The 24,497-nt window shown below is 36.8% G+C and overlaps 1 protein-coding gene across 1 annotated transcript in view; it reads right to left on the bottom strand.

The window, feature by feature from the left end:
- CATSPERE (catsper channel auxiliary subunit epsilon) overlaps nt 1-24,497 on the bottom strand; it is a 198,400-nt gene that overhangs the window by 48,999 nt on the left and 124,904 nt on the right. Inside the window, exons 9-11 of the mRNA XM_032389395.1 lie at nt 21,906-22,398; nt 8,005-8,479; nt 690-1,132 (exon numbers count right to left, since the gene is read on the bottom strand). Of these exons, the coding sequence (XP_032245286.1) occupies nt 690-1,132; nt 8,005-8,479; nt 21,906-22,398 (1,411 nt within the window). The remainder of the gene's footprint in view (nt 1-689; nt 1,133-8,004; nt 8,480-21,905; nt 22,399-24,497) is intronic.

Consider the following 24,497-nt stretch of genomic DNA (forward strand, 5'->3'; position numbering starts at 1 on the left):
TCTTAGATCACCTTGTCCCAGACAAGCTACCAGATGACCACCTCATGAATGAACCCAGACAGATGAAACCAGCACTATCGCCCAACTGCTCACAACCCAAATTGTTGACAAAACTGGGTGCTGTTTGAAGCTGTCAGGTTTTGGGGTGGTGTTATATAGTACAAAAGATAGCAGAGAGAAGTCTACACAAAGCCATGTGTTTAAAAAAAAAAGGAAGCAAATAATACAATTGACATCAAAGAGTTCTGCAGGAAAGTGCTTTTAGGCGGCAAAGATATTTGCCTTGGATATTGAAAGTGAAAATTGTGGCTCAGGAGCTAATGGCTTATCATATTACTATTTATTAAAAACTTGTATATTTCTCAATATTTTCTAAGCTAAACCTAGAAGGAAAATCTGTTTTAAATGTTTATAAATATATGTATATATATATATATTTATAACAGATGAAGAAAGTTTCAATTTCTTTTCAAATTAAACATTTTTTACCACAATCAGCTAACAGAAATTACTGCAACAAGAGTCAAGATGACATAAAATTAAGGATAAATGTTTGTTATCAGAAAATTTCATTGAATGTCACCAATGATGTTAGATACTATATTTTTCGTGATAGGATAAAAAAATGTAAATATTTTAATTTTACAGTTATTACAATCAAATGAATAAATTTTAAAATATTAACTTACCGTGGTTTTAGTGCAGTATCCTAGGGCAATTTCATAGTGAACCTGTTCTTTCTCTTGTAGTATATTTGGGCCGTATGATTCCACAACAATATACAGACCAACATTTTCTGGATAGACTATTTGAGCCCAAATGGACAGGTTCTGTCCCTTGTCCAAAAAGTAAAAAACACTTAAAATATTATTATGAAATGCCATGTAGGGGCATTTTTCTTTTGTAGTGAAATGTACACTTTGTGATTCCAGTTTTAAAGGATATTCCCGTGGCTGTACTGTGCCATTTTCAAAAACGTATATGAGATATATTTGAGCAGATGAACTCAATAAAATTAATGACTTCATTGTGCTATTTGTCCATAAATGTAGTTTTATTGCAGCTCTAATATTGATCTTGAAATAAAACATTATGTTATTTTCCATTTTTACCACAACATTTCCATAATAATCTGGAAAAGAAGGAGAAAAGCTTGTGTTAATCTAAGTAACCATAAATCCATGTACTTTTAACCAAAATAATTTCTTTTGTAGTAATGAAGGATTTATCTGTTTTGAGAAAATTAGAGTGTGCAGACACAAACCTGCAACTTTATGTGATGCTGGAGAGCTTCTCTCCCACTTTGTAGTAGAACAATTCTTTTCCTGGATAGATTCTTCTTGTACTTACGACATCACTTTATATATGACACCACTTACATAAAAAGCTGGAATTAGTGCACTAAATAATAATGAGCATAGACATGCAGGAATAGTATTATTAGGAAGCATTGTGCTATGGATGGAATTGTGTCCCCCCGGCAAAAATGGATAGGTTGAAACCCCAGCTTGCATTGTGACTGTATTTGGTGATAATGTCTTTTGGGAGGTAATGAAGGCTAAACTAGGTCATAAGGGTCCTAGTCCAATATGACTGGTATTCTTGTAAGAGGAGGAAGACATAAGATCTCTCTGTGCATGCAGGCGGGGGAAAGGCCATGTGAGGACACAGTAAGAAGGTGGCCCATACATGTTCTGCATGGAGCACTGGGTGTTATGCACAAACAATGAATCATGGAACACTATATCTAAAACTAATGATGTAATGTATGGGGATTAACATAACAATAAAAAAATCTAAAAAAATAAAAAAATAAAAAAAAAAAGAAGGTGGCCCATATCTCCAAGCCAGGAAGAGGGTCCTCGCCAGAAACCAACCTTGATATCACCTTGATCTTGGACTTCTAGGCTGCGGAACTGTGAGAAGATACATTTCTATTGTTTAAGCCATGCAGCCCATGACATCTTGTTATGGTAGTTGTAGCAGAGCGATACAATTGGGATAAAGAAATGGGGGTGTGTGTGTGTGTTGTTATGTCTTCAGGTTCACTCTATAAATAATAACCAACTTCCTTCCCTTAACAGAGTATTATGTCTAAGTCACAGAGGTTCACAGACAATAAGTCTCTTAAATTCTTTGGTAGTAGCTTTATCTGTAAAATGAACAGTTGGACTAGTTGATTTCATAGCTTTTTTCCAGACATGACATTCTCCGTGGATAGCTTCTAGGGGTATACTTTCCCTAATTTAAAACAACAACAACAACAACAACAACACTTTAAGGGGACTGACTAAAAGGAGGAAGGTCAATTCATAGAGAGAGGAAGGTTCAGAGTATATCGTGCTTATGCATCTTACATTTGAAATTTGAATAAATAAGTGGCATTTTCACAAATTACTGTAAAACTCCTAAATCAGCAATGTCAATTGTTGTTAGGATCAGAATACTTTAATGAGACATCACTGTCCACATACATGTCCTTATAACCTTAAGTTCTCATGTAGTGATAATGTTGTCAGTAGGAATTCAACCATATGATAATGCTGGTGAAATTGTTATGTTGATCGGTAAGGTTAATATGCAGCTCGGAATATTTTTCGGAGCGTTTTAGTATAACTGCAAGGGCAAGATGCCCTTCCTGCTGAGGCAACACACATGGGGCATCAAACACCAGAACTAACATGTTGGTGACTCGGGAAGTTGAGGCACTTTGGGCAGCACAGAGACGAGGTAATTTTTCTCATATAACTTACTTTATAAATTTAATTTTGTTTTGTTTTTCCTCCCTCCAGGCTTACCAAATTCTTGGCCTGCTGTGCTTTGTGTGTGTGTTTCTAGAAATTTCACCAGGTGGAAGGAAAAAAGTGCAGGCAGATGACCTAAAAAAATCTATCTGGATGTTGAGTGAGAAAAGTAGGTGCAGGATACACACAGTGTGATGATACATAAAACTCAAAACCTCACAAAACAAAAAATATATGTTGCTCTTGGATTTTAGATAATGTCCAGGTCATGTGGTGATGCGGTCCTGTCTTTTTCAGCCAGCCTTGTCGGTTGCCACTTTCAGATTCACATACCACCTAGTCATTCACAACAAATTTCAGTTCTGCAAACTTGCCATGTTCTCTCCCGCCTCTGGGTCTTTGCTACTTCAGCTCCCATCCTGACTGTTGATCTAAATTTTCTAATATGTATCCTCTTCCTGTTCTCAGTTGAGAAGGCATTTCCTCTATGCGGACTTTCCTAATCTCATAAATCTGGACTAGATGTCACTCTCCTGCCTGTCACGCTGCTCCTTAAAACATTATTTTTCTTTAAGATTTATTTATTTATTTTAGAGAGAGAGAGCACAAGGAGGTGAGGGGCACAGAGAGAGGGAGACAAGCAGACTCCCACTGAACAGGGAGCCTGATGTGGGGCTGGATCCCAGGCCCCTGGGATCATTACCTGAGCTGAAATCAAGAGTTGGATGCTTAACCGACAGAGCCACCCAGGCACCCCACTCATTAAAACATTACAAAATGAACTTTGGATTAAATGTGAAGTTAAGATGAAAATTAGGAATTATTTGCAAATGAGATTAAAAACACTATATATAAAGGTTTGTGGATGCAGCTAAAGCCACAGTGAGAAAAATGTATAGCCCTATGTTTATTTGTAGTTTTAAGTGCTTAGAAAACAAGACTGAAAATAAATGAACTAATCATTTACCATAAGAAGCAGGCAACAGATACCAAAGTTATAAAAAGAAAGCACAAGTGAAGAATCAAGAATGACAAAAGCAGAAATTAAGGAATTACATAGAAAGAAGATTTGATAAACAAGCCAAGAGTTCCTTTCAAAGGAAAAGAAAACAAAACCAAAAAACCATAAGAATAAGAAACAATATTTTGCAAGCCAAAGTAATAAGGGATGGGGTACAGACAACATCATAAATGAGAAAGGGAATACTATTACAGATGATAAGCAGTCTAAAAATTAAAATGGGAAACCTTTGTCAATAAGGTTTATTAGAAAATCCAGATAAAATGAGTGATTTCCTAAGGAAACACAAACTTCTGAAATTGACTAAAGACACCCATCTACACCCAATGTGGGGCTTGAACTCATGGCCCCAAGATCAAGAGTCTCATGCTCCATCAACTGAGCCAGCCAGGCACCCTCACGGCAACTTTTAAATAGTGGGTTATTTGAGAAATGGAAATGCTGCAGGCTGAAGGTTTTTAAATTCATCTTTCATATGCTTATGGACAGTTTAGACTTTTTATCTCAGCATTTCCAAATGGCTCTTGGTAAAACATTCAGCCTTTTAGGTCCCTCTAAAATTTATCCCCTGTTGATTATTCTAACTTTATCTCCTTATCACTGTGGTCAGTGGCCTTTTAAAAACACAAATATGATTCTGCTTCTCTTTTGCTCAAAGCTCTTTAAAACCCTATACGGGCCTTAGGAGAAGGTCTGATTTCTTCACATGGCTTATGAGGACTCTCATAACCTGAACTTGATGTCTCCAGGAGAGATTTCTCCTTTTTCTCTCTGGAGAACTCTGTTTCAGCAGTGGATTGTCTTTCAAGGCCTGGATTGTACCCTGTTGTCTCTGTCTCTGGGTTGTTGGGCACCCCATCCCCACTGTTGTCTTCACTGCCTAACTAACCTCTACCCATTCAGCAGGACTCAGCTTAGACAGCACTTCTTCAAGGAAGCCTTCTGTACCTTCCTCCCCCCTAGAATGGGTAAGGTACTCGATCTGTGTGCCTCTCTAGCACCTGAGGTTGGCTCTGTCATAGCATTAGCCATGTTGCTTTATTGTGTGTTTGTCTTTACCCTCTGCAATTTTGTAAACTCTGAAAGGGTGGGAATTCTGGGGCTTCTGGGTGGCTCAGTTGGTTAAGCATCTGAATCTTGGTTTTGGCTCAGGTTGTGATCTCAGGGTTGTGAGCCCTGTGTGGGGCTCTGTGCTCAGTATAGAGTCTGCTTAAGATTCTTTCTGCCCTTCCCCCTGCCCTCATACAAATACACTGTCTCAAATTAATCAATCAATCTTAAAAAAAAAAAAAAGAAGAAGAAGAAAGGGTGAGAATTGTGACCAATTTCTACGCTATCTCCACCTCCCAGCAGAGCGCTTCACCAATAGTGCATGTTCAATGAATATTTGTTCATCCATTTATTCAAAAAAGGACCTATTATATATTATTTTAGACACTGTGGGCAAAGCAGCAAATATAACAAAGTCACACAGAGCTTGTTTTTTCATGGAAGATTCAGTTAATTTAGAATAAGCACACATGTAGTTTGTTAGGTAATGAGAAGCTCTGTGAACAAAATGAAGTATAAGGGCCAGAGCACGGGAGCTAGGGCAGGGTCAGGGAAGAGCTCCCCGATCAGGTGGCATTTGGACTCAAACCTGAATTAAATGTAAGAGTCATGCAGACATCAAAGTGAAGAATTATCTGGCATATGAAACAGTAGCTATCCAAGGAACAGCAAAGAGCCCAGTTTGCAACGAGGTAACAGCGAACAGAGGGTTAAGTGACAGGAGAGGACATCAGAGTCTGGAGTCACACCACATACTGCTTTTCAGGCCATAGTAAGGGTGTTGGATTTTATCCAAATCCAAAGTGATATAGAAAGCCGAATGAGGGTTTTAAGCTGAGGAATAATGTGATTTTGCATGTTTTCAAAGGCTTACGTTAGCTGCTAGGTGGACTCTAATGGTGGGGCTTGGGTTGGAAGGGTGGAGGCAGGGAGAGCATGTAAAAGGCTCTTGCATGTATAGGCTGGAGAGGACACTGGCTTGGACTGGAGTGGGACTGGAGGAAGGGGGTTGGCTTTTAGGTAGACTTTTTAGATAGAGCCAAGGGGAGCTGCCCAGGGATTAGTTGTGGGATGTGAAAGGGAAGGACTCGAGGATGAGGTCAAGGTTTTTGTAGCTGGAAAGACTGGAGGAGGTGATATTTACTCAATAGGAAAGGACTAGGCAAGGAGCAGGTTGAGATAGGAGTGAGACTCAGGGATTCATTCTTGGATGTTAAATCTGAGATGCCTACTAGTCATCCAAGTGAAGGTATCCTAGAGGCAGTTGGGAATAGGAGCTTGGAGTCAGGCTAGGAATTATGGCCGGAGGGCACAGTGCATGGAAACAGAGCTCCAGAAGATGTCTGAAAACTAGACCCTGAGGTGCTTCTCCATTTGGGAATCAGGAAGATGAGGGATCAGGAAAAGAGGCTGAGGAGGAGTAGCTAGTGAAGTAGCAGGAAGGGCAAAAAAGTGACACCTCAGAAGTCAGGTGACAAAAAGTTATTTCAAGAATCAGGCCCTGCTAGGGGCACCTGGGTGGCTCAGTCAGTTAAGCGTCTGCCTTTGGCTCAGGTCATGATCCCAGGGTCCTGGGATTGAGCCCCACATCAGGCTCCCTGCTCAGTGGGGAACCTGTTTCTCCCTCTTTCTCTGCCTGCTGCTCCCCCTGCTTGTGCTCTCTCCCTCTCTGTCAAATAAATAAAATTTTTGGAAAAAAAAAAAAGGAATCAGGCCCTGCTGAATGCCAGCTCATGGAGGATGGCTGAAAATTGGCCACTGGGTTAGCAAAGTGGAGGTTGTTAAGAACCTTGACAAGAGCATTTCCCATGGAGTATTTGATTAGAGTGGCTTCAAGATAAAGTGAGGAAAGATGAAGAAGTGAAACTAGGCAATATTTTTTAGAGTTTTGTTGTAAAGGGGAGCATAAAAATCAACTGGTTGGAAGTTGCCAGGTGATAGGCGTCAGGAAAGACAAGGGGTGCTTGGGTGGCTCAGTTGGATAAGCATCTGACTCAGCTCATCTGACTCATCTGATTTCAGCTTAGGTCATGATCTCAGAGTTGTGGGATTGAGCCCCGAGTCGGGCTCTGGGCTCAGTGTGGAGTCTGCCTGTCACTCTCCCTCTGCTCCTCCCCCTGCTCACACTCTCTCTCTAATTAATAACAAATAAATAAAATCTTTTAAAAGAAAGAAAGAATTACAGAGACATTTCCTTTAAATTCCATGGTTAGGGCTATCTCCTAAACACACTTTTTGAGGATTGAACTTCCTATTTCTTTGCATTGCCTATAATGTTTATTTAGTATACTACCTCGGGAATAATAAGATTCAGAATAATTATTGTTACCACATGTCCAGTTTTATTCTAAACATTTTACTTACAATCCCTTATCCAATCAACACAACCACCCTATATTCTAGATTAGAAAATGAGACTTGCAAACGTTCAATGACTTGCTCATGGATAGGAATACGGGTCCATTCAACTCTACAACACCTGCTATAGGTTGAATTGTGTCCCTTCGGGAACGATGTTGACATTCTAATTCCCAGTATTACTTCAGAATGTGACCTTATTTGGAAATAGGATCATTACAAAGGTAATTAGTTAAGATGAGGTCCCACTGGAGTAGGTTGGGCCCTGTGTCCTTGCAACAAGATAGCATGTGAGGACACAGGGAGAATGCTATGTTGTGATGAAGGCAGAGGTTGGAATGATGCAGCTGCAAGCCAAGGAATGGCAAGGTTTGCCAGCAAGCCACCAGAAGCTAGGAAGAAGCAGTGAGAGAGCTCCCCTTTGGGTTTCAGAAGGAACATGGCATTGCTGACACCTTGAATGGGGACTTCTACTCTCTAAAACTGAGACAATAAATTTCTATTGTTTTAAGCTACCCAGTTTGTGGTAGCCCTAGGGAGCCCTAGGAAATGAAGACAACACCATATCACCTCCTATGCTGAAAATGCATGTGTAGGTTGTTTAGTTAGTATCTGCTGAATGACCAAAATGAATCTATTTTGAGTTTGCCATTGCGCTATGTGAGATAACCTTAGTAGAACTTAAAAAGATATCCATTTTTAGGTGGTAAAAAGTGCACTTTTACTTACCAAAAGCATCATATATGAGTGTATTTATAATTGTTACATCTTCATAATGAAGATGTCTACTATAAAAATTAGAATAATTTTTGCAGAATGAGAATGTCTCACCTATGAAAATATCATGAATAATGCTGTTATGTGATAATCTTGATAGATTTCCAAATTCTGTAGGTGTTTGTAAAACTCCAGTCTCGGTGAAATTGTGATAACAATAGTAGATCCGATGTTTGTCCCGCAGTATTAAATCTGGCAGTGCTGCGTATATAAAATGTGGGGTTAAAAAACTGTCAGTAGAGACATCTAATGCAAAGTCTTGGTACACCCACTGTTCTGTATCTTCATTGTATATTACCACATAAATTGTTTTGTTGATGTTACATGCAGTGCAGTAATTTAATAATAAGGCAAGTTCCAAAGGGTGTCCTGGATACTCGACATTGTGTATAGTCAGTGTAGCAGCTGATGATATATTTAGAAGATTTTTCAGTTTTTCAGTAGTTATTATTTTGACAAATTTAAGAAAAGTATATCCGAGATAAACTTCATTTTCTGTCCAGATTGCCATGCTACTTCTTCTTTTAGCCTATAACAAAATAGAAAATAATTAGAAGATCTTTGGTTTTAGGGACATTCCTAACAATTCTGGTCTTCTAATTTGCTATATTTAAAATGTAGTAACTACTAAGGTTTAACTTTTAGTGTATTTCTGAATAATACTCCAGGCATTGAAATATATTACATAGAAATATATTATATGTATTCATAAATATAAATTATTTCAGTAATTTTATTCTTTGATATATTGTTTCTATCTGTAGAAATAATTCATCTTAATTCCCTTTTAAATTGACCCTCAGAGAATATCAGCCTTCTCTTTTCTTATGTATTTATCCACTCTGGCCACAAGCCCCTTCCATGTTCATTGCTATCAAGATATAAAGACACTTCAGGGCGCCTGGGTGGCTCAGTTGGTTGGGCGACTGCCTTCGGCTCAGGTCATGATCCTGGAGTCCCTGGATCGAGTCCCGCATCGGGCTCCCTGCTCGGCAGGGAGCCTGCTTCTCCCTCTGACCCTCCCCCCTCTCATGTGCTCTCTCTCTCTCTCTCATTCTGTCTCAAATAAATAAATAAAATCTTTAAAAAAAAAAAGATATAAAGACACTTCAAACATTGTTATTTTTGGAATTATAGTTTCCTTGGATATGAGATAAAGAGAAGACAGAACTGAAAACCTTAGACAAATCAATACCACCCTTTTATGAACACAGGCTGTTAGAGAGGAAGGCCACTGAGAGACTGCTATGTCTGAAATTCAGTGGGCCTCATTTCATTTAGAGTTCCAAGGTCCCCCTTCTTCCCTATCTCTCCTTCCCAACTGTTTCTAATTCTTAGAGATTTTTACCTAACATGTAACTTCTATGTTCATGATGACCAAAAGGAGTCTCTTGGGCACATCTTTCCTCCCTAAGTTTATGTAATGTACACATATTTAGTAATGGATATACTCAAACAGGATGTAGACAGATATCAAACTGGTAACCAAAGAAACAGACTATTTGGTAAAGAGTCATTTCAGTAAAAAGCCATTTTATCAAATGAAGATTCAATTTAAAGTCTAGAGCTTATGTTGCTTTAAATGAGTGTGAGATGATCCTTGAAATATATTAGTAACAAAATGATGAGCCCTTCATAGAAAAGACCCATAATTATTTTTATTCTTGGCAGAGGGATGGGAATCCATCATAAATATTACAGATGGGAATTCCAAGGAATGAGTTTTTACCCACCACAAACTTTCCCATAGATCTTCACTTAGTGAAGTGAAGCCAAAAGGTTTTGGGACAAGGCAGGGGAGCTGATAGATCCCCCTGAGGCATTCAGGCCTCTCCCAAATATAAAGCAGTAATCCTCTGAAGACAAGGAGGGGGCAGGCATCAAGGCAGCAAAGTTGAGAGAAATCCATCTGCATTCTGGATTCTCAGCTACCATAGGCTGGGAGTGGGTAAGCTGGCTGAGGGAAACTCTCCCTCCGACACATGGTTGGCCTTTACAGACATGGGACAGGGAAGCAAGAGAGAGACATAGAGAGATCTCCCAAAGCATGAAAATCTGGAGCAAGATGAGAGAGGAAGGAATCCCTCAGTGATCAAAAAGTTGGCGGGCTAGGCTGTAGAGCAGAGACAGCTCTCCTGGGTTTTGAAAGGTGGTGGCCAGTTGTAAAGTACGAAGAGATCTCTGGAATCTTGTCAGTGCTAAGAACCCAAGCATGGCTAAAGAGAAAAAAACTCATAAAAATGCTGAAGGACCTAGTGGAAAAGATGGGCAACATGAGGGCAGAGATGGGGAATTTCAGCTGAGATGTGTAAATGATAAAAAAGAAGTGAAATTGCTAGATATAAAAAATATGATATCAGGAATAAAAAAATTATTCGATGGATTCAAGAGTAAAGTGGGAAAAGCCAAGTAGATAACTTGAAGACGGTTTAATATACAAACTGAAATACAAAGAAAGAAGTAGGGTTAAAAAAGAATAAATAGATTGAGATCTGTGGGACAATATTAAACAGTATCATATATGTGTTTTTAAACTCCTAGAAGGAAAGGAAAAACAGAATGGTGCAGAAGAAATATTTGAAGAGACAATGTCCAAGAACACCCCTAAATTAATGAATGACATTATCCCAGAAATCCAAGAAGCTCCCTTGAACCACAAACAGGATACATACAAGGAAATCACACCTAATCACATAATAAAAGTGCTGAAAACCAAAGAGAAAGAGCAAATTCTGAAAGCAGCTACAGATAAAAAGATACATTGTATATACGAGAACAACAGCATGAATAATGGCTGACTTCTTACCCAAAATGGTAAGAGGCCATAAGATAATGGAATGATGTTTTTATAAATTACTTTAAAAACAACAAAAACCAGCTGTCATCCTATAATTCTGTATTCAGTGAAAAATATCCTTCAAAAATGAAGGGAAAAAATAAAGACACTTTTATACAGACAAATGCTGAGAAAACTTATTATACAAGAAAATTCAAAGACATTCTTCAGGCTGAATGGAAATGAGTTCAGGAAGAACTCTGCATATGCAAACAGAAATAAAGCATACCCAGGAGGAGATATATATATATATGACGTATTTTGTTATCAGTTGATATTTATATACCTATATATCTTTATGACAATTGACATTTTTAAAGATTTATTTATTTATTTGAGAGAGAGAGAGAGCACAAGCAGGAGGGGTAGGGGAAGAAGGAGAGAGAATCTCAAGCAGACTCCAGGTTGAGTGGGGAGCCCAACGCGGGGCTTGATCTCATGGCCCTGAGATTATGAACCAAAACCAAGATTCTAACATTTAATTGACTGCACCACCCAGGTGCCCCATATGACAACTGACTTTTTAAAGCAAAAATATTAACAATGCATTGAGATTTATAGCATATTTAGGAGTAAAATATGAGATAAGAGTACAAAGGGTGGGTGGGGTATGACTGAAATCATATAGTTTTGTTTCTTAACACTGTTGTGAAGTATATATTTGGAATTAGACTCTGATAAATTAAAGATGATTATTGTATAGCCAAGTGCAACCACTAAAAAACAGTTTTGAATAAAAAAGAATCAACACAGTAGAAAACACAGAGATACTGAAAAATACATGATTCATTCAGAAGACAAGAAAAGAGAAACAAAAGAACAAGTGAGGTTGATAGAAAACAAATACCAAGATGGTAGACCTAACTCCAACTATAGAAATAGTTATGTTAAATCTAAGTGGACTGAATACTAGAACTTTGAGGCACATGTTGTCACAGTGGAGAAGAAGCAAGACTGCAGTTTATAAGAAATATAAAGCCACAGATAGGTTGATAGTAAAAGGATCAAATACAACCATACACCATATAAGCATGAAACATAAGAAAGCTAGTGTATACCCTCTAAAAGAGTTCAGATAGTAAGACTGAACACACCAAAAGTTGGTGAGATATGGAACTAAATGGAAAAAGCTGCTTTAAATATTTTATGTCTTAATTACTATAGCTTTATAATAAAGTTTGATACGTGATAGAATACTTTGCTACTCCATCCCCTTCCAACCCTCAGCTCTTTACTCTTTCATACGTATTTTAGAATCAGTATATTGAGCTCCACAAAGTAACATTGCAATTTTGATTAGAATTGCATCAAATCTATAGATAAATCTGAGAAAAACTGAAAAGCTTTTAATATTCTGTATTCTAATCCATGAACATGATATAGCTAGCTATGTATTCAGATCTTTATTAATATTTTTGATAATATTTTATTTTTATCTCAACCAAGATCTTATACACTTTTAGTGGCATTTATTTTTAGATATCTGTAATTTTTTTGTTCTATCTTGAATTTCCATATGACTTTTAGAATCAGCTTCTCAATTTCTATTGTATATATGAGAACAATGACATGAATAATGGCTGCCCACTGGGATTGTTATGATGTGTGCTGAATTTCTCAAGCCTAGACATCTTAACTGTAGAGAGTCTTCTCACCCATGAACCAATCTCTCCATTTAAGTCTTTTATTTCACTCAGTAATGTTTTGTAGTCTTTGTGTGTGTGTGTGTGGTATGATTTTTTTAAAGTTTTAATTTAAATTCCAGTTAGTTAACATACAGTGTAATATTAGCTTCAGGTGTACGATATAGCTCTTCAACACTTCCATATATCACCTGGTGCTCTTCATGACAAGTGCACTCCTTAATCCCCATCACCTATTTCACCTATTGCCCCACCACCTGCCCTCTGGTAACCATCAGTGTGTTCTCTGTGATTAAGTGTCTGTTTCTTGGTTTGCCCCCCTCTCTCTTTTTTCCCCTTTGCTTTCTCCCAATGCATGATATATTTGATCAGGTGACAGAAATTGTGACTATTACCTTGTTGAGTGCTGAATAGTTTTTATAAATACTCTTGAATTTTGTTCTGAGATTTAATTAAGTTACTGGGAAACATTTGGATCCTTCTGGGTCTTGTTTTTAAGATTTGTTAGATAGTCTGGTGATATTTATTCCTTAGTACTGAGGCAAGACTTTTAGAGCACTCTACCCAATGCCCCATGAATCACTATGAGCATTTTCAATTTGGTTGGTTAGAAGAGGTACTATTCCCATCCCTATGTAAATTATCAATTCTATTCTCCTGCCCATTCAGTCATCCCTTTCCCCAGATTGGACAGTTTCCTCACATACATACACTTATTAGTACTCTGCTGAATACATGAGGGGAACCCTTTGCACATCTCTGGAATTCTGTGTGCAGCTCTCTCATTTCTGATATTCTGCTTTGCAAACTCCAACCACCTGTTCTCTCCTGTCAGCTCCACTTCCTGAACTCAGGGAATCTGCTAAACTCTGCTTGAGTTTCCCATGTCCTTGTTCCCTAATCTGGGAACTTTCTCAGGAGGTTAATCTAGGACAATTGCAGGGCTCATCTTGATTTACAATGTCTTGAGAGGCATTGTTTCATACATTCTGTTCAGTCTTTTTGTTTTTGTGTATTATGCAGGAAGGTAAATATATAGTCCCTGCTTTTTAACTTCATCTTGACCAGAAGTGGAAGTTTCTAATATAAAAATTTAATGCTATAAATTTCCCTCTAAGAACTGCTTTAGCAGCATTCCATAAAATTTGATACCTTATACTCTTATTTTCATTCAGTTAAAAGACTTTCTAAATTCCCTTAAAATGTCCTATTTAACACAAATCATTTAGAGGTGTACTGTTTAATTTCCAAGAATTGGGATATTTCCAGATATATTTCTGTTATTGATTAATTCCATTGTGGTTAGAGAACATTCTTTAGATGATTTAAATTATTTCAAATTTGTTGAGGTTTGTTTAATGACTCTGCATATGGTCTATCTTGATAAATGTTCCATGAATACTTGCCAAGAATATGTATTCTGCTGTTGTTGGGTAAAATGTTCTATACATTTTAATTAGATTCAGTCAGCTGCTCAGTACTTCTATACCCTTCCCTATTTTCTGCTATTCTATTTTCAACTGTAATTATGGATTTGTTCATTTCCTCTTTTAATTCGATCAGTTTTGATATGGTTTTAATATGTTGTATTTTAATTTTCAGTTAAATATTATTTCTAATTCCCTTGAAAATGTCTTTGTCCAAAGGGTTATTTAGATATGTATTTGTAAATTTTCAAATACCTGAGGGTTTTCTAGATATATTTAAAAAAAAATTTATTTCTAGTTTAATTCTGTTAAGATCAGAGAACATACTTTGACTTTTATTCTTTTAAATATGTTAAAGTTCGTTTTATGTTCCAAAATATAGTCTATCTTGGTTAATATTCCATGTCTAATTGAAAAGAATGTGCTTCCTGCTGTTGATAGGTGGAGTATATTCTACAAATGTACTATTAGATTAACAAATAGTATTACTCTTGGGTCAGCAAACTTTTTATGGAAAGGGCCATATAGTAAATATTTTAGGTTTTGGGCCACATAGTCTCTGTTGGAAATTTTCATCAGTGCTGTTGTAGTGCAAAAGCAGGCAGAGATAATACATAAACAAATGAGCATGGCTGAGTTCCAATAAAACCATTTACAAAAAAAGGTGGCAGAGTGGATTTGACTGATGAGCAATAATTTTCTGACCCCTGCTGCTGTTTCTTTGTACATCTTTGGAATTTTGTGTTTGTCTTATCTATTCCTGAAGGAGTGTGGAAATCTTCCAAACAATTTGTTGATTTATCTATTTCTTTTTTCCATTCAATTAATTTTGTTTCTTGTATTTTGAAGATTTGTTGTTAAGTGTATCACATTTAGGATTGTTATGTCTTCTTGATGAATTGATCCTTTTATCATTATATAATGTCCTTCTTTATCCCTGAGTATTTTCCTAGCTTATTTGATATTAATAAACCCATTCTATCTTTCTTTTTTTTAAGATTTTATTTATTTATTTGAGAGAGGGACAGAAGATGATGGTGGGGTAGGGGGGCAGAGGGAGAGGGAGAAGCAGACTCCCTGCTGAATAGAGAGCCTGATGTGGGACTTGATCCCAGGACCCCGGGGATCATGACCTGAGCTGAAGGCAGGCACTTAACCAACTGAGCCACCCAGGTGCCCTCTCTTTCTTTTAACTAGTGTTTTCATGATATAGCCTTTTCCAATATTTTACTTTTAATTCACCTGCATCATTTTATTTAAAATGAATTTCTCATAGAATGTATACAGTTTGGTCTTTTTAAAAAAATCCAATTTATCTATTCATCAATCGATGGACACTTGGGCTGTTTCCATAATTTGGCTATTGTCAACAATGCTGCTATAAACATTGGGGTACATGTATCCCTTTGAATTAGTGTTCTTGTATTCTTTGGGTAAATACCCAGTAGTGAAATTGTTGGATCATAGAGAATTTCTATTTTTAACGTTTTTTTTTTTAAAGATTTTATTTATTTATTTGAGAGAGAGAGAGAGCACAAGAGAGGGTAGGGTCAGAGGGAGAAGCAGGCTTCCCACGGAGCAGGGAGCCCGATGTGGGACTCGATCCCAGGACTCCGGGATCATGACCTTGAGCCGAAGGCAGTCACTAAACCAACTGAGCCACCCAGGTGACCCTATTTTTAACTTTTTGAGGAACCTCCATACTGTTTTCCAGAGGGGCTGTACCAGTTTGCATTCCCACCAACAGTGCAAGAGGGTTCCCCTTTCTCCACATCCTTGCCAAACCTGTTGTTTCTTGTGTTGTTTATTTTAGCCATTCTGATGGGTGTGAGATGATATGTCATTGTAGTTTTGATTTGTATTTCCCTGGTGATGAGTGATGTTGAGCATCTTTTCAGGTGTCTGTTGGCCATCTGCTTGTCTTCTTTGGAAAAATGTCTATTCATATCTTCTGCCCATTTTTAAATTGGATTATTCATTTTTTTGGGTGTTGAGTTTTATGACTGATGAATGGATAAAGAATTTGTGGCATACACACACACACACACACACACACACACACACACACAAATAATGGAAATGGAACATTACTCAGCCATAAAAAAGAATGAAATCTTGCCATTTGCAATGACATGGAAGGAGCTAGAGAGTATTATGCTAAGTGAAATTAGTCAGAGAAAGACAAAAACCATATGATTTCATTCATATGTGGAATTTAAGGAACAATACAAATGAGCAAAGGGAAAGAAAATATATATATATATAGAGAGAGAGAGGAAAACCAAGAAATGGACTCTTAACTATAGAGAACAATCTAACGGTTACCAGAGGGGAGGTGGGTGGAGAAATGGGTGAAATGGGTGAAACTCAGGACCCTGAGATCAAGACCTGAGCCAAGATCAAGAGTTGGGATGCCCAACCAACTGAGCCACCCAGGTGCCCCCAAATAACTGGAACATCAAAAACTTAAAAAAAAATATCCAATTTGACAATTGATGCCTTTTAATTAGTGCTCTGGCCATTTAAATTTAATGAAATTATTGATATGTTTCTATATAGCTCTACCATTTTATTAATTTGTATTCTCTGTTTTTGTCCCAGTGTTTCCCCTTCTGCCTTCTTTTGGATTATTTGAAAAAAATATTTTTAGTATTCCATTTTAATTTATATATTAATCATATACTTTTAAAAAAAGATTTTATTTATTTATTTGACAGAGAGACACACAGCGAGAGAGGGAACACAAGCAGGGGGAGAGGGAGAGGGAGAAGTAGGCCTCCTGTGGAGCACTGAGCCCAATGTGGGACTCAATCCTAGGACCCTGGGATCTTGACCTGAGCTGAAGGCAGATGCTTAATGACTGAGCCACCCAGGCACCCGATCATATACTTTTTTTTTTTTTTTTAAAGATTTTATTTATTTGACAGAGACACAGCGAGAGAGGGAACACAAGCAGGGGGAGTGGGAGAGGGAGAAGCAGGCTTCCTGCTGAGCAGGGAGCCCGATGCGGGGCTCGATCCCAGGACTCTGGGATCATGACCTGAGCTGAAGGCAGACGCTTAACGACTGAGCCACCCAGGTGCCCTGGGATCATATACTTTTTTTAATGTTGCTCTAGGGGTTACAATTTATGCCCTTACTTTTCACAACCTACTTAGAATTAATACTTTAACATTTCAAGTGGAATAAAGAAAACTCACTACTCCATAGGTTCCTTTATCCTTCCTCATTTATGTTGTAATTGTCCTATATGTCAAGATACATTAAAAGCCCCACCAGAAAATATTTATGTTTTAAGTTTTGCTTTTATACATATTTGCTGTCAAATTATCTTAAGGATCTTAAGGGTGTAAAAATAATCTATTTACCCATATAAGTACCATTTCTGTTGTTCTTTATTGATTCCTGACTTTTTAAATTTTGTATTTCCTTTCCACCTAATAAGCTTCATTTGGCATTTATTTCTTTTAGAACAGGTCTGCTGGTAACAAATTCTCTTAGTTTTCTTTCATCTAAAAATATCTTTATTTTTCTCCTTAATTCCTGAAAGACATTTTTGTCTAGAAATAGAACTCTAGGTTAATATTTCTTTTCTTTCAGTATTTAATATTACTTCATTGCCTTTTGTCATCTATGGCTACTGATGAGAAATCTGCCGTCACTTGAATCATTGTTCTCTATATATGATGTGTCATTTTTCTCTGGGTGCTTTCCAGTTTTTTCCCCCTTTGGTTTTCAGTAGTTTATGAATTTCTTTGCAATCATCTTGTTTGGAGTTTGCTGAGTTTCATGACCCCATAAGTTTATATCTTTTCCAAATATGGGAAGTTTCTAACCATTAATTATTCTAATATTTTTTCTACATGATACTCTTTCTCCTCTCCTTCTTGAGACTTCAGTGACATGAATGCTAGACCTTTTGGTATCATCCCACAGGTCTCTAAGACTTGGTTTAATGTTTTTTAAAGATTTATTCATTTATTTTTTAGAGAGAAAGAGAAGGAGAGGGAGAGAGAGAGCATGGGGGTAGAGGGAGAGGGAGAAAGAGTCTCAAGCAGATGCTGTGCTGAGCAGAGAGCCTGACATGGGGCTGAAACTCATGACCCTGAGATCAGACTTGAGCTGAAACCAGAGTTGGATGCTTGACCAACTGCACTCTCCAGGTGCCCCAGACTTGGTTCAATTTTGACAATTTTTTCTATTGTTTAGATTGGAAAATTTCTATTGATGTAACTTCAGTTTTATTGACTGTTTCCTCTGTAATATCATCTCCATTTTGCTATTGAGCACATCTAATAAGTTTTCAATGCAATTATTCTATTTATATTCTAAAATATCTGGTTTTGATTCTTTAAAATAGTTTTAAGCATTCTTGTTCTTGAGGACTGTTTCATTGAATGTATATAATTTTAGGTTGACTATAATTTTATTTCAGTTACTTGAGTATTTTACTATCTTCTGGCTTCCACTGGTCTTAATTATTTTATTGCCTTGCTTGTAATTTGTCTTTTCTGTCTGGATAATTTTAATATCTCATTAGTCTTTGACTAACATGCAATTTGTGACCATGCAATTTGATTATTTTGTTCTAAGTGGGTTTTATTTTTTACCATATCAATTGGCATTTATTACTATTTCTGGACTGAGGATTGATATCTTTAAGTCTGAAAAATTCTCAGTTATTTCCCATCTCTCTGGTCTTTCATTTTGGAATGCTGATTAGATATATGTTGGATCTTCTCTTTTCCATTCTCTCTTTTCTCTCCTTTATTCTTTTTTTCTTGTTTTCCATTTCTTTTTCTCTCAGACTTTTATCTTGTTTAATTTCTTCTTATCTAATTTCCAATGCATTAGTTATCTTTGTTGGATCCAATCTTCAATTTAAGCTGTCCATTGAATTTTACATTTCAATTTTCATTAGTTTTACCTAAGCTTATTACATAAAATGTAATATTTTAACATTTATTTTTACATATTAAAATTTTTGAAATACAATTCACCTACAGAAAATGGACAGAAAATGGACTGAATAGAAAAATACATGGCTGGAAGATTTGTGACAAAGCAGAAGTCTGTGTAATGACCTTAGAGATTTAGAAACAGAATATCATCAGAACTCCCAAATGCCACCCATGCTCTCTCCCAGTCACTATTGTTTTTCCTTTCCAGGATAACCACTATTCTAAATTTTATAGTAATGACTTTCTTGCTTTTAGTTTTACTAATTGTCTTGCCATTTGGTAGATTCCTTTTTCCCTATGTTTTCCACTTATTTAAATCTATTAAGGATATTTTATATTTTGCCAACTCCAATACCTGAGGTCCTTGCAGGAATGATTCTGCTTTTTATTGTTTTCGCTGACTCCCATGGCATCTTGTTTCTTTGTGTGTTTTGTCATTTTTTACTATGAGCTCAATTTTGTCAGAATGTTATCTGTGGGAAATTTTTGAAGCCTGACTTGAGGGTTTATTTCTCCAGAAATTATTGTGTTTACTTCTGCTTGGTGCTAGCCTTAATGGTTTCCGAACTACACAGGTCCTGGGAATCTGGGCCCCAAAGTCCATGTGGGTTGGTTTCTGATCACAAATTCTTTTTTTTTAAATTAACATATAATGTATTATTTGTTTCAGGGGTATAGGTCTGTGATTCATCAGTCTTACACAATTCACAGCGCTCACCATAGCACATACCCTCCCCAATGTCCATCACCCAGCCACCCCATCCCTCTCACCCCCCTCCACTCTAGCAACCCTCAGTTTGTTTCCTGAGATTAAGAGTCTCTTATGGTTTATCTCCCTCTCTGGTTTTGTCTTGTTTCATTTTCCCCCTCCATTCCCCTATGATCCTCTGTCTTATTTCTCAAATTCCTCATATCAGTGAGATCATATGATAATTGTCTTTCTCTGATTGACTTATTTCATTTAGCATAATACCCTCTAGTTCCATCCATGTCATTGCAAATGGCAAGATTTTTTTTGATGATGCAGAATATTTCATTGTGTGTGTGTGTATATATATATATATATATATGCCACATCTTCTTTACCCATTCATTTGTTGATGGATATCTATGTTCTTTCCATAGTTTGGCTATTGTGAACATTGCTCCTATAAACATTGGGGTGCAGGTGCCCCTTTGGATCACTACATTTGTATGTTTGGGGTAAATACCCAGTAGTGCAATTGTTGGGTCATAGGGTAGCTCTATTTTCAACTTTTTGAGGAACTTCCATACTGTTTTCCAGAGTAGCTGCACCAGCTTGCATTCCCACCAACAGTGTAGGAGGGTTCCCCTTTCTCTGCATCCTTGCCAACATCTGTCGTTTCCTGACTTGTTAGTTTTAGCCATTCTGACTGGTGTGAGGTGGTATCTCATTGAGGTTTTGATTTGTATTTCCCTGATGCCAAGTGATGTTGAGCACTTTTTCATGTGTCTGTTAGCCATTTGGATGTCTTCTTTGCAGAAATGTCTGTTCATGTCTTCTGCCCATTTCTTGATTGGATTATCTTTGGGTGTTGAGTTTGATAAGTTCTTTATAGATTTTGGATACTAGCTCTTTATCTGTCATTTGCAAATATCTTCTCCCATTCTGTCGGTTGTCTTTTGGTTTTGTTGACTGTTTCCTTTGCTATGCAAAAGCTGTTTATCTTGATGAAGTCCCAATGGTTCATTTTTGCCCTTGCTTCCCTTGCCTTTGACAATGTTTCTAGGAAGAAGTTGCTGTGGCTGAGGTAGAAGAGATTGTTCCCTGTGTTCTCCTCAAGGATTTTGATGTACTCCTGTCTCACATTTAGGTCTTTCATCCATTTTGAGTCTATTTTTGTGTGTGGTGTAAGGAAATGGTCCAGCTTCATTCTTCTGCATGTGGCTGTCCAATTTTCCCAACACCATTTGTTGAAGAGACTGTCTTTTTGCCATTGGACATTCTTTCCTGCTTTGTCAAAGATTAGTTGACCATAGAGTTGAGGGTCCATTTCTGGGCTCTCTATTCTGTTCCATTGATCTATGTGTCTGCTTTTGTGCCAGTACCATACTGTCTTGATGATTATAGCTTTGTAATAGAGCTTGAAGTCTGGAATTGTGATGCCACCAGCTTTGCTTTTCTTTTCAACATTCCTCTGGCTATTTGGGGTCTTTTCTGGTTCCATACAAATTTTAGGATTATTTGTTCCAGTTCTGTGAAAAAAGTTGGTGGTATTTTGATAGGGTTTGCATTAAATGTGTAGATTGCTCTAGGTAGCACAGACATTTTCACATTTGTTCTTCCAATCCATGAGCATGGAACGTTTTTCCATTTCTTTGTGTCTTCTTCAATTTCTTTCATGAGTATTCTGATCACAAATTCTGAAGACAGACTTTTCTCTCCTTCTAAGAGTTAAAGCTGAGATAGATTTAATTATGTTGGGGAAATTTTTTAAGGTTCTTGTTTTATGAAAAAATGCTTATCAGATGCTCAGGCCCAAGGCCTTATGTCCGAGTACCAGAGGTCTAAATATCTAAGATCAGCACATGGGCTTACAGCAGCCAAGATTTTGGAATTGGCTTATGCCTCTAGATTAGTGATCTAGGACTACCCCATTCCTCTCAGGATTTCCCCTACTTCCATACAGGTCCAGCTATATGCTTTACAAAAGTTTAAAATTTTACACAACATTTTAGGTGTTTTGTAATGGAATAGCTTTAGGATATCTTATTCGCTATATTGTCAAAAAGAGGAGTTAATTCATTTTTGAGAGCACATAGAATCTTTGTTTGGGAAAAATAATTTTTTGGACCTTTTGCCCATGTCAAGGTAAAACAAAACTCTCATAATATGGCTAAATGACTCTGCATAATAATACACAATATGTATTTTATTTCTTTTGCTGGAAGTGTATCTCTATAACGAGGCCTCTGAAAAGTTAGGTTAGGAAGATGGACTTATTTACAACCATAAATAAAATAACTGCAAAAAAGCTGTATAGTATAGTCTCATATTTCACTGAATTAAATAATACGGTAAATATATCTAAATGTGTAAGTGTAAGATACATAATCTTTTACTAACCTTTAATAAATATTTGACCCAACACCATTTTCTTGTTGTAATGCCAATAATTCCACTATCAGGAAGATTTTCACTTATTCCCAGTCTTTTGAACCCAGTAAAACTTTTTATGTAAAGAATACCATTTATTAGAAAAAATATTCCATCCCGTGATAGGCTTACATCAGACACACTGTGTCTTTCATCCTCAGTCAAAATGTTTGGAGGCACTCTGATTCTGGTCCAAGTACGGAATGAATCATTTGTTTGAAAGGTCTCCATATCGGCTACCACAACAACAGATGAAGGAACACAATCAGCCCAGGCTGCTATTAACTGACTACCATGTGGTGAAGAGATTGGTAAAAATCCAGGAATCTCAGGTATTGTCAACAAAGGAAAGGTCAGCAGGAAAAGAAAATCTGCAATAAAGCAATCTTGAAAAGCCACTTGATTTCCTTTAATCTCCTTTAGCACATCATCTGTTGTCATTGGTATCAAAATATGCCAGGTCCTAAGAAGAAAAAAATAGAAAATAGAAAAATAAAATGGTATCTCTCTCTTCTCTCATCCATCTTGTACATTGTTGACATTTATCATTTAAAAAATTTTTTTACTTTTATCAACATAAATCTGGGTTAAACAAATCAAATAGCACTAAAATGCTACCTTTGCCCCATTTCTCCTCATTCTTCACTCTTATTCCCAAAGGAAAACAATCTTGACACAGCTATTTCATCTGCAATGGTCTCCAAATTCTCAAATATTCTTATGCTTCTCTCTTAATATATGATTTTTACACATTATATATTGGCTTCTTATATGACAGATGAAGATGTATTTCTCATAAAATATAACTACCCATACAATGCCTCTTCTCCCAGTATCACAGAGTTTAGCTAAATCTATAGTTTTTGCATTGTTTTACTATGTAAATATTGTTTACTAGTATGTCAGTTATTTTACTATAATTACATTTTCATATATACATATATATTCATGATATTTCTCCTAGAGTTAATAATTATTTCATTTTGAAAATTTGTTGTTTCCTAAGTGTTCCAATAGGTGATGTGGTGCTCCACAATATTTTCCATGTGGTAAATGCAGAGGTAATCTAGTACTTGTTTCACTTCATTACTCTTTGAGTTGAAGCCACCATTTACTGGATCCAGAGCTTTTCTCTTTCTTGTTTTGCTAAAGCACATTCTTTAGTACCTCTCTGTGAAAGTTATAAGAACATAAATTTTTGAGACCCTGAATATCTGAAAATATTTTACACACCTGCTGGATAAATTGGCTAGGCAGAGACTTCAGATATCTCAGGGCATTTTCTCCAGTCTTTTTGTATTAAAGTTTCCTAATGAAAAGTCAGATGATACATTGACTTGTTATTTAAATGGTTTATCTTTCTATAAGTTTTAGGATCTTCCCTTTTTCTCTTGGTATTCTAAAATTTGACAGGGCTGGGTCTATTTTTTGAGTGGACATACAGAATTTGTGAAAATAAGGATTTTCCCATGTATCTCGGAAGTTATGAAAAATTCCAAGGAGAGTTTCTCATCAGGTTGTAGATGTTCAGTAAATGTCTCTTGAGTTTCCTCTTTCCTCAGTGTATACATACTTGGGTGATGGCATTCTGCCCACTCAGAATGTGGTCCTGGCAGTTCAGGGGGACCCATGTTGGGCAGTTGTAGGGTTGTCACCAAACCTCTGTGCCCTAAACCATGCCACCATGAAACGCAATGCAATTACTGTTTTTGCAAGCCACACTGCTGACTCTATAACATCAGTTTCAAGTATAGTTTCTACAATCATCAGTACCATTTTTTACATTGTCCACTAGCTATATGATAACCTCACATATGTGTAGTCACATTATAATGAGTTATTGGCGACTCTTTTGTTTGGATGGAGAACTGTTTATCTACAAGGCCTAGAAAGGAGCCAACACTCAAGGCCCGGTCAGGACATACTGAGCATTTCAATTTTCCATGTCTATTACTTTGTTTTCAAGTGTTTTTTTTTTCATTGTGATTATACACTTCTCAAAATTCTTTTCTTACTTCTTTCCTATTTTATAACATCACAGTTTTCTTTTATGTATATAATATCTTCTCCTATTTCTGTGAAGATGTTATTTATGCTTTTTTGGATTTTTCTTTTGCTCCCTGCTATGTTTTTATTCCTCTGAGTTCCATTGTTCTCTTTATTGATTTAGGTGTCTGACGTTCATGTTGGAAGCTTTCTGTAATTCTCTGAGAGTCTTTGGTTTTCCTTTAATATATAAGAGAGAAGTTGTAACAAGTTTTGGGTCAGTTCTTAGGGATACTTCTCTCTCTTCTTGTGCTCCATTGTGCTTCTCCCCTTCTGACTCCAAATTTAAGTTTTTTTAAAGTAGGTCTGATCAGTTAATGCAAAGAGAAATCCTCTTCTATCTTGCCAGGAGGATATATGTTAGGTTTCCACATTCAGGGAGCAGAGCTGGAGGAAAGGACTGAAGGCACACTGGAGGGTTCCCATCACTTTAGAATTACCTCTGCAAGCTCTTTTTTTTTTAAAGATTTTATTTATTTATTTGACAGAGAGAGACACAGCGAGAGAGGGAACACA

Source organism: Phoca vitulina, unplaced genomic scaffold (assembly GCF_004348235.1).
Source record: "Phoca vitulina isolate PV1807 unplaced genomic scaffold, GSC_HSeal_1.0 scaffold54, whole genome shotgun sequence".
NCBI classification, from domain to species: Eukaryota; Metazoa; Chordata; class Mammalia; order Carnivora; family Phocidae; genus Phoca; species Phoca vitulina.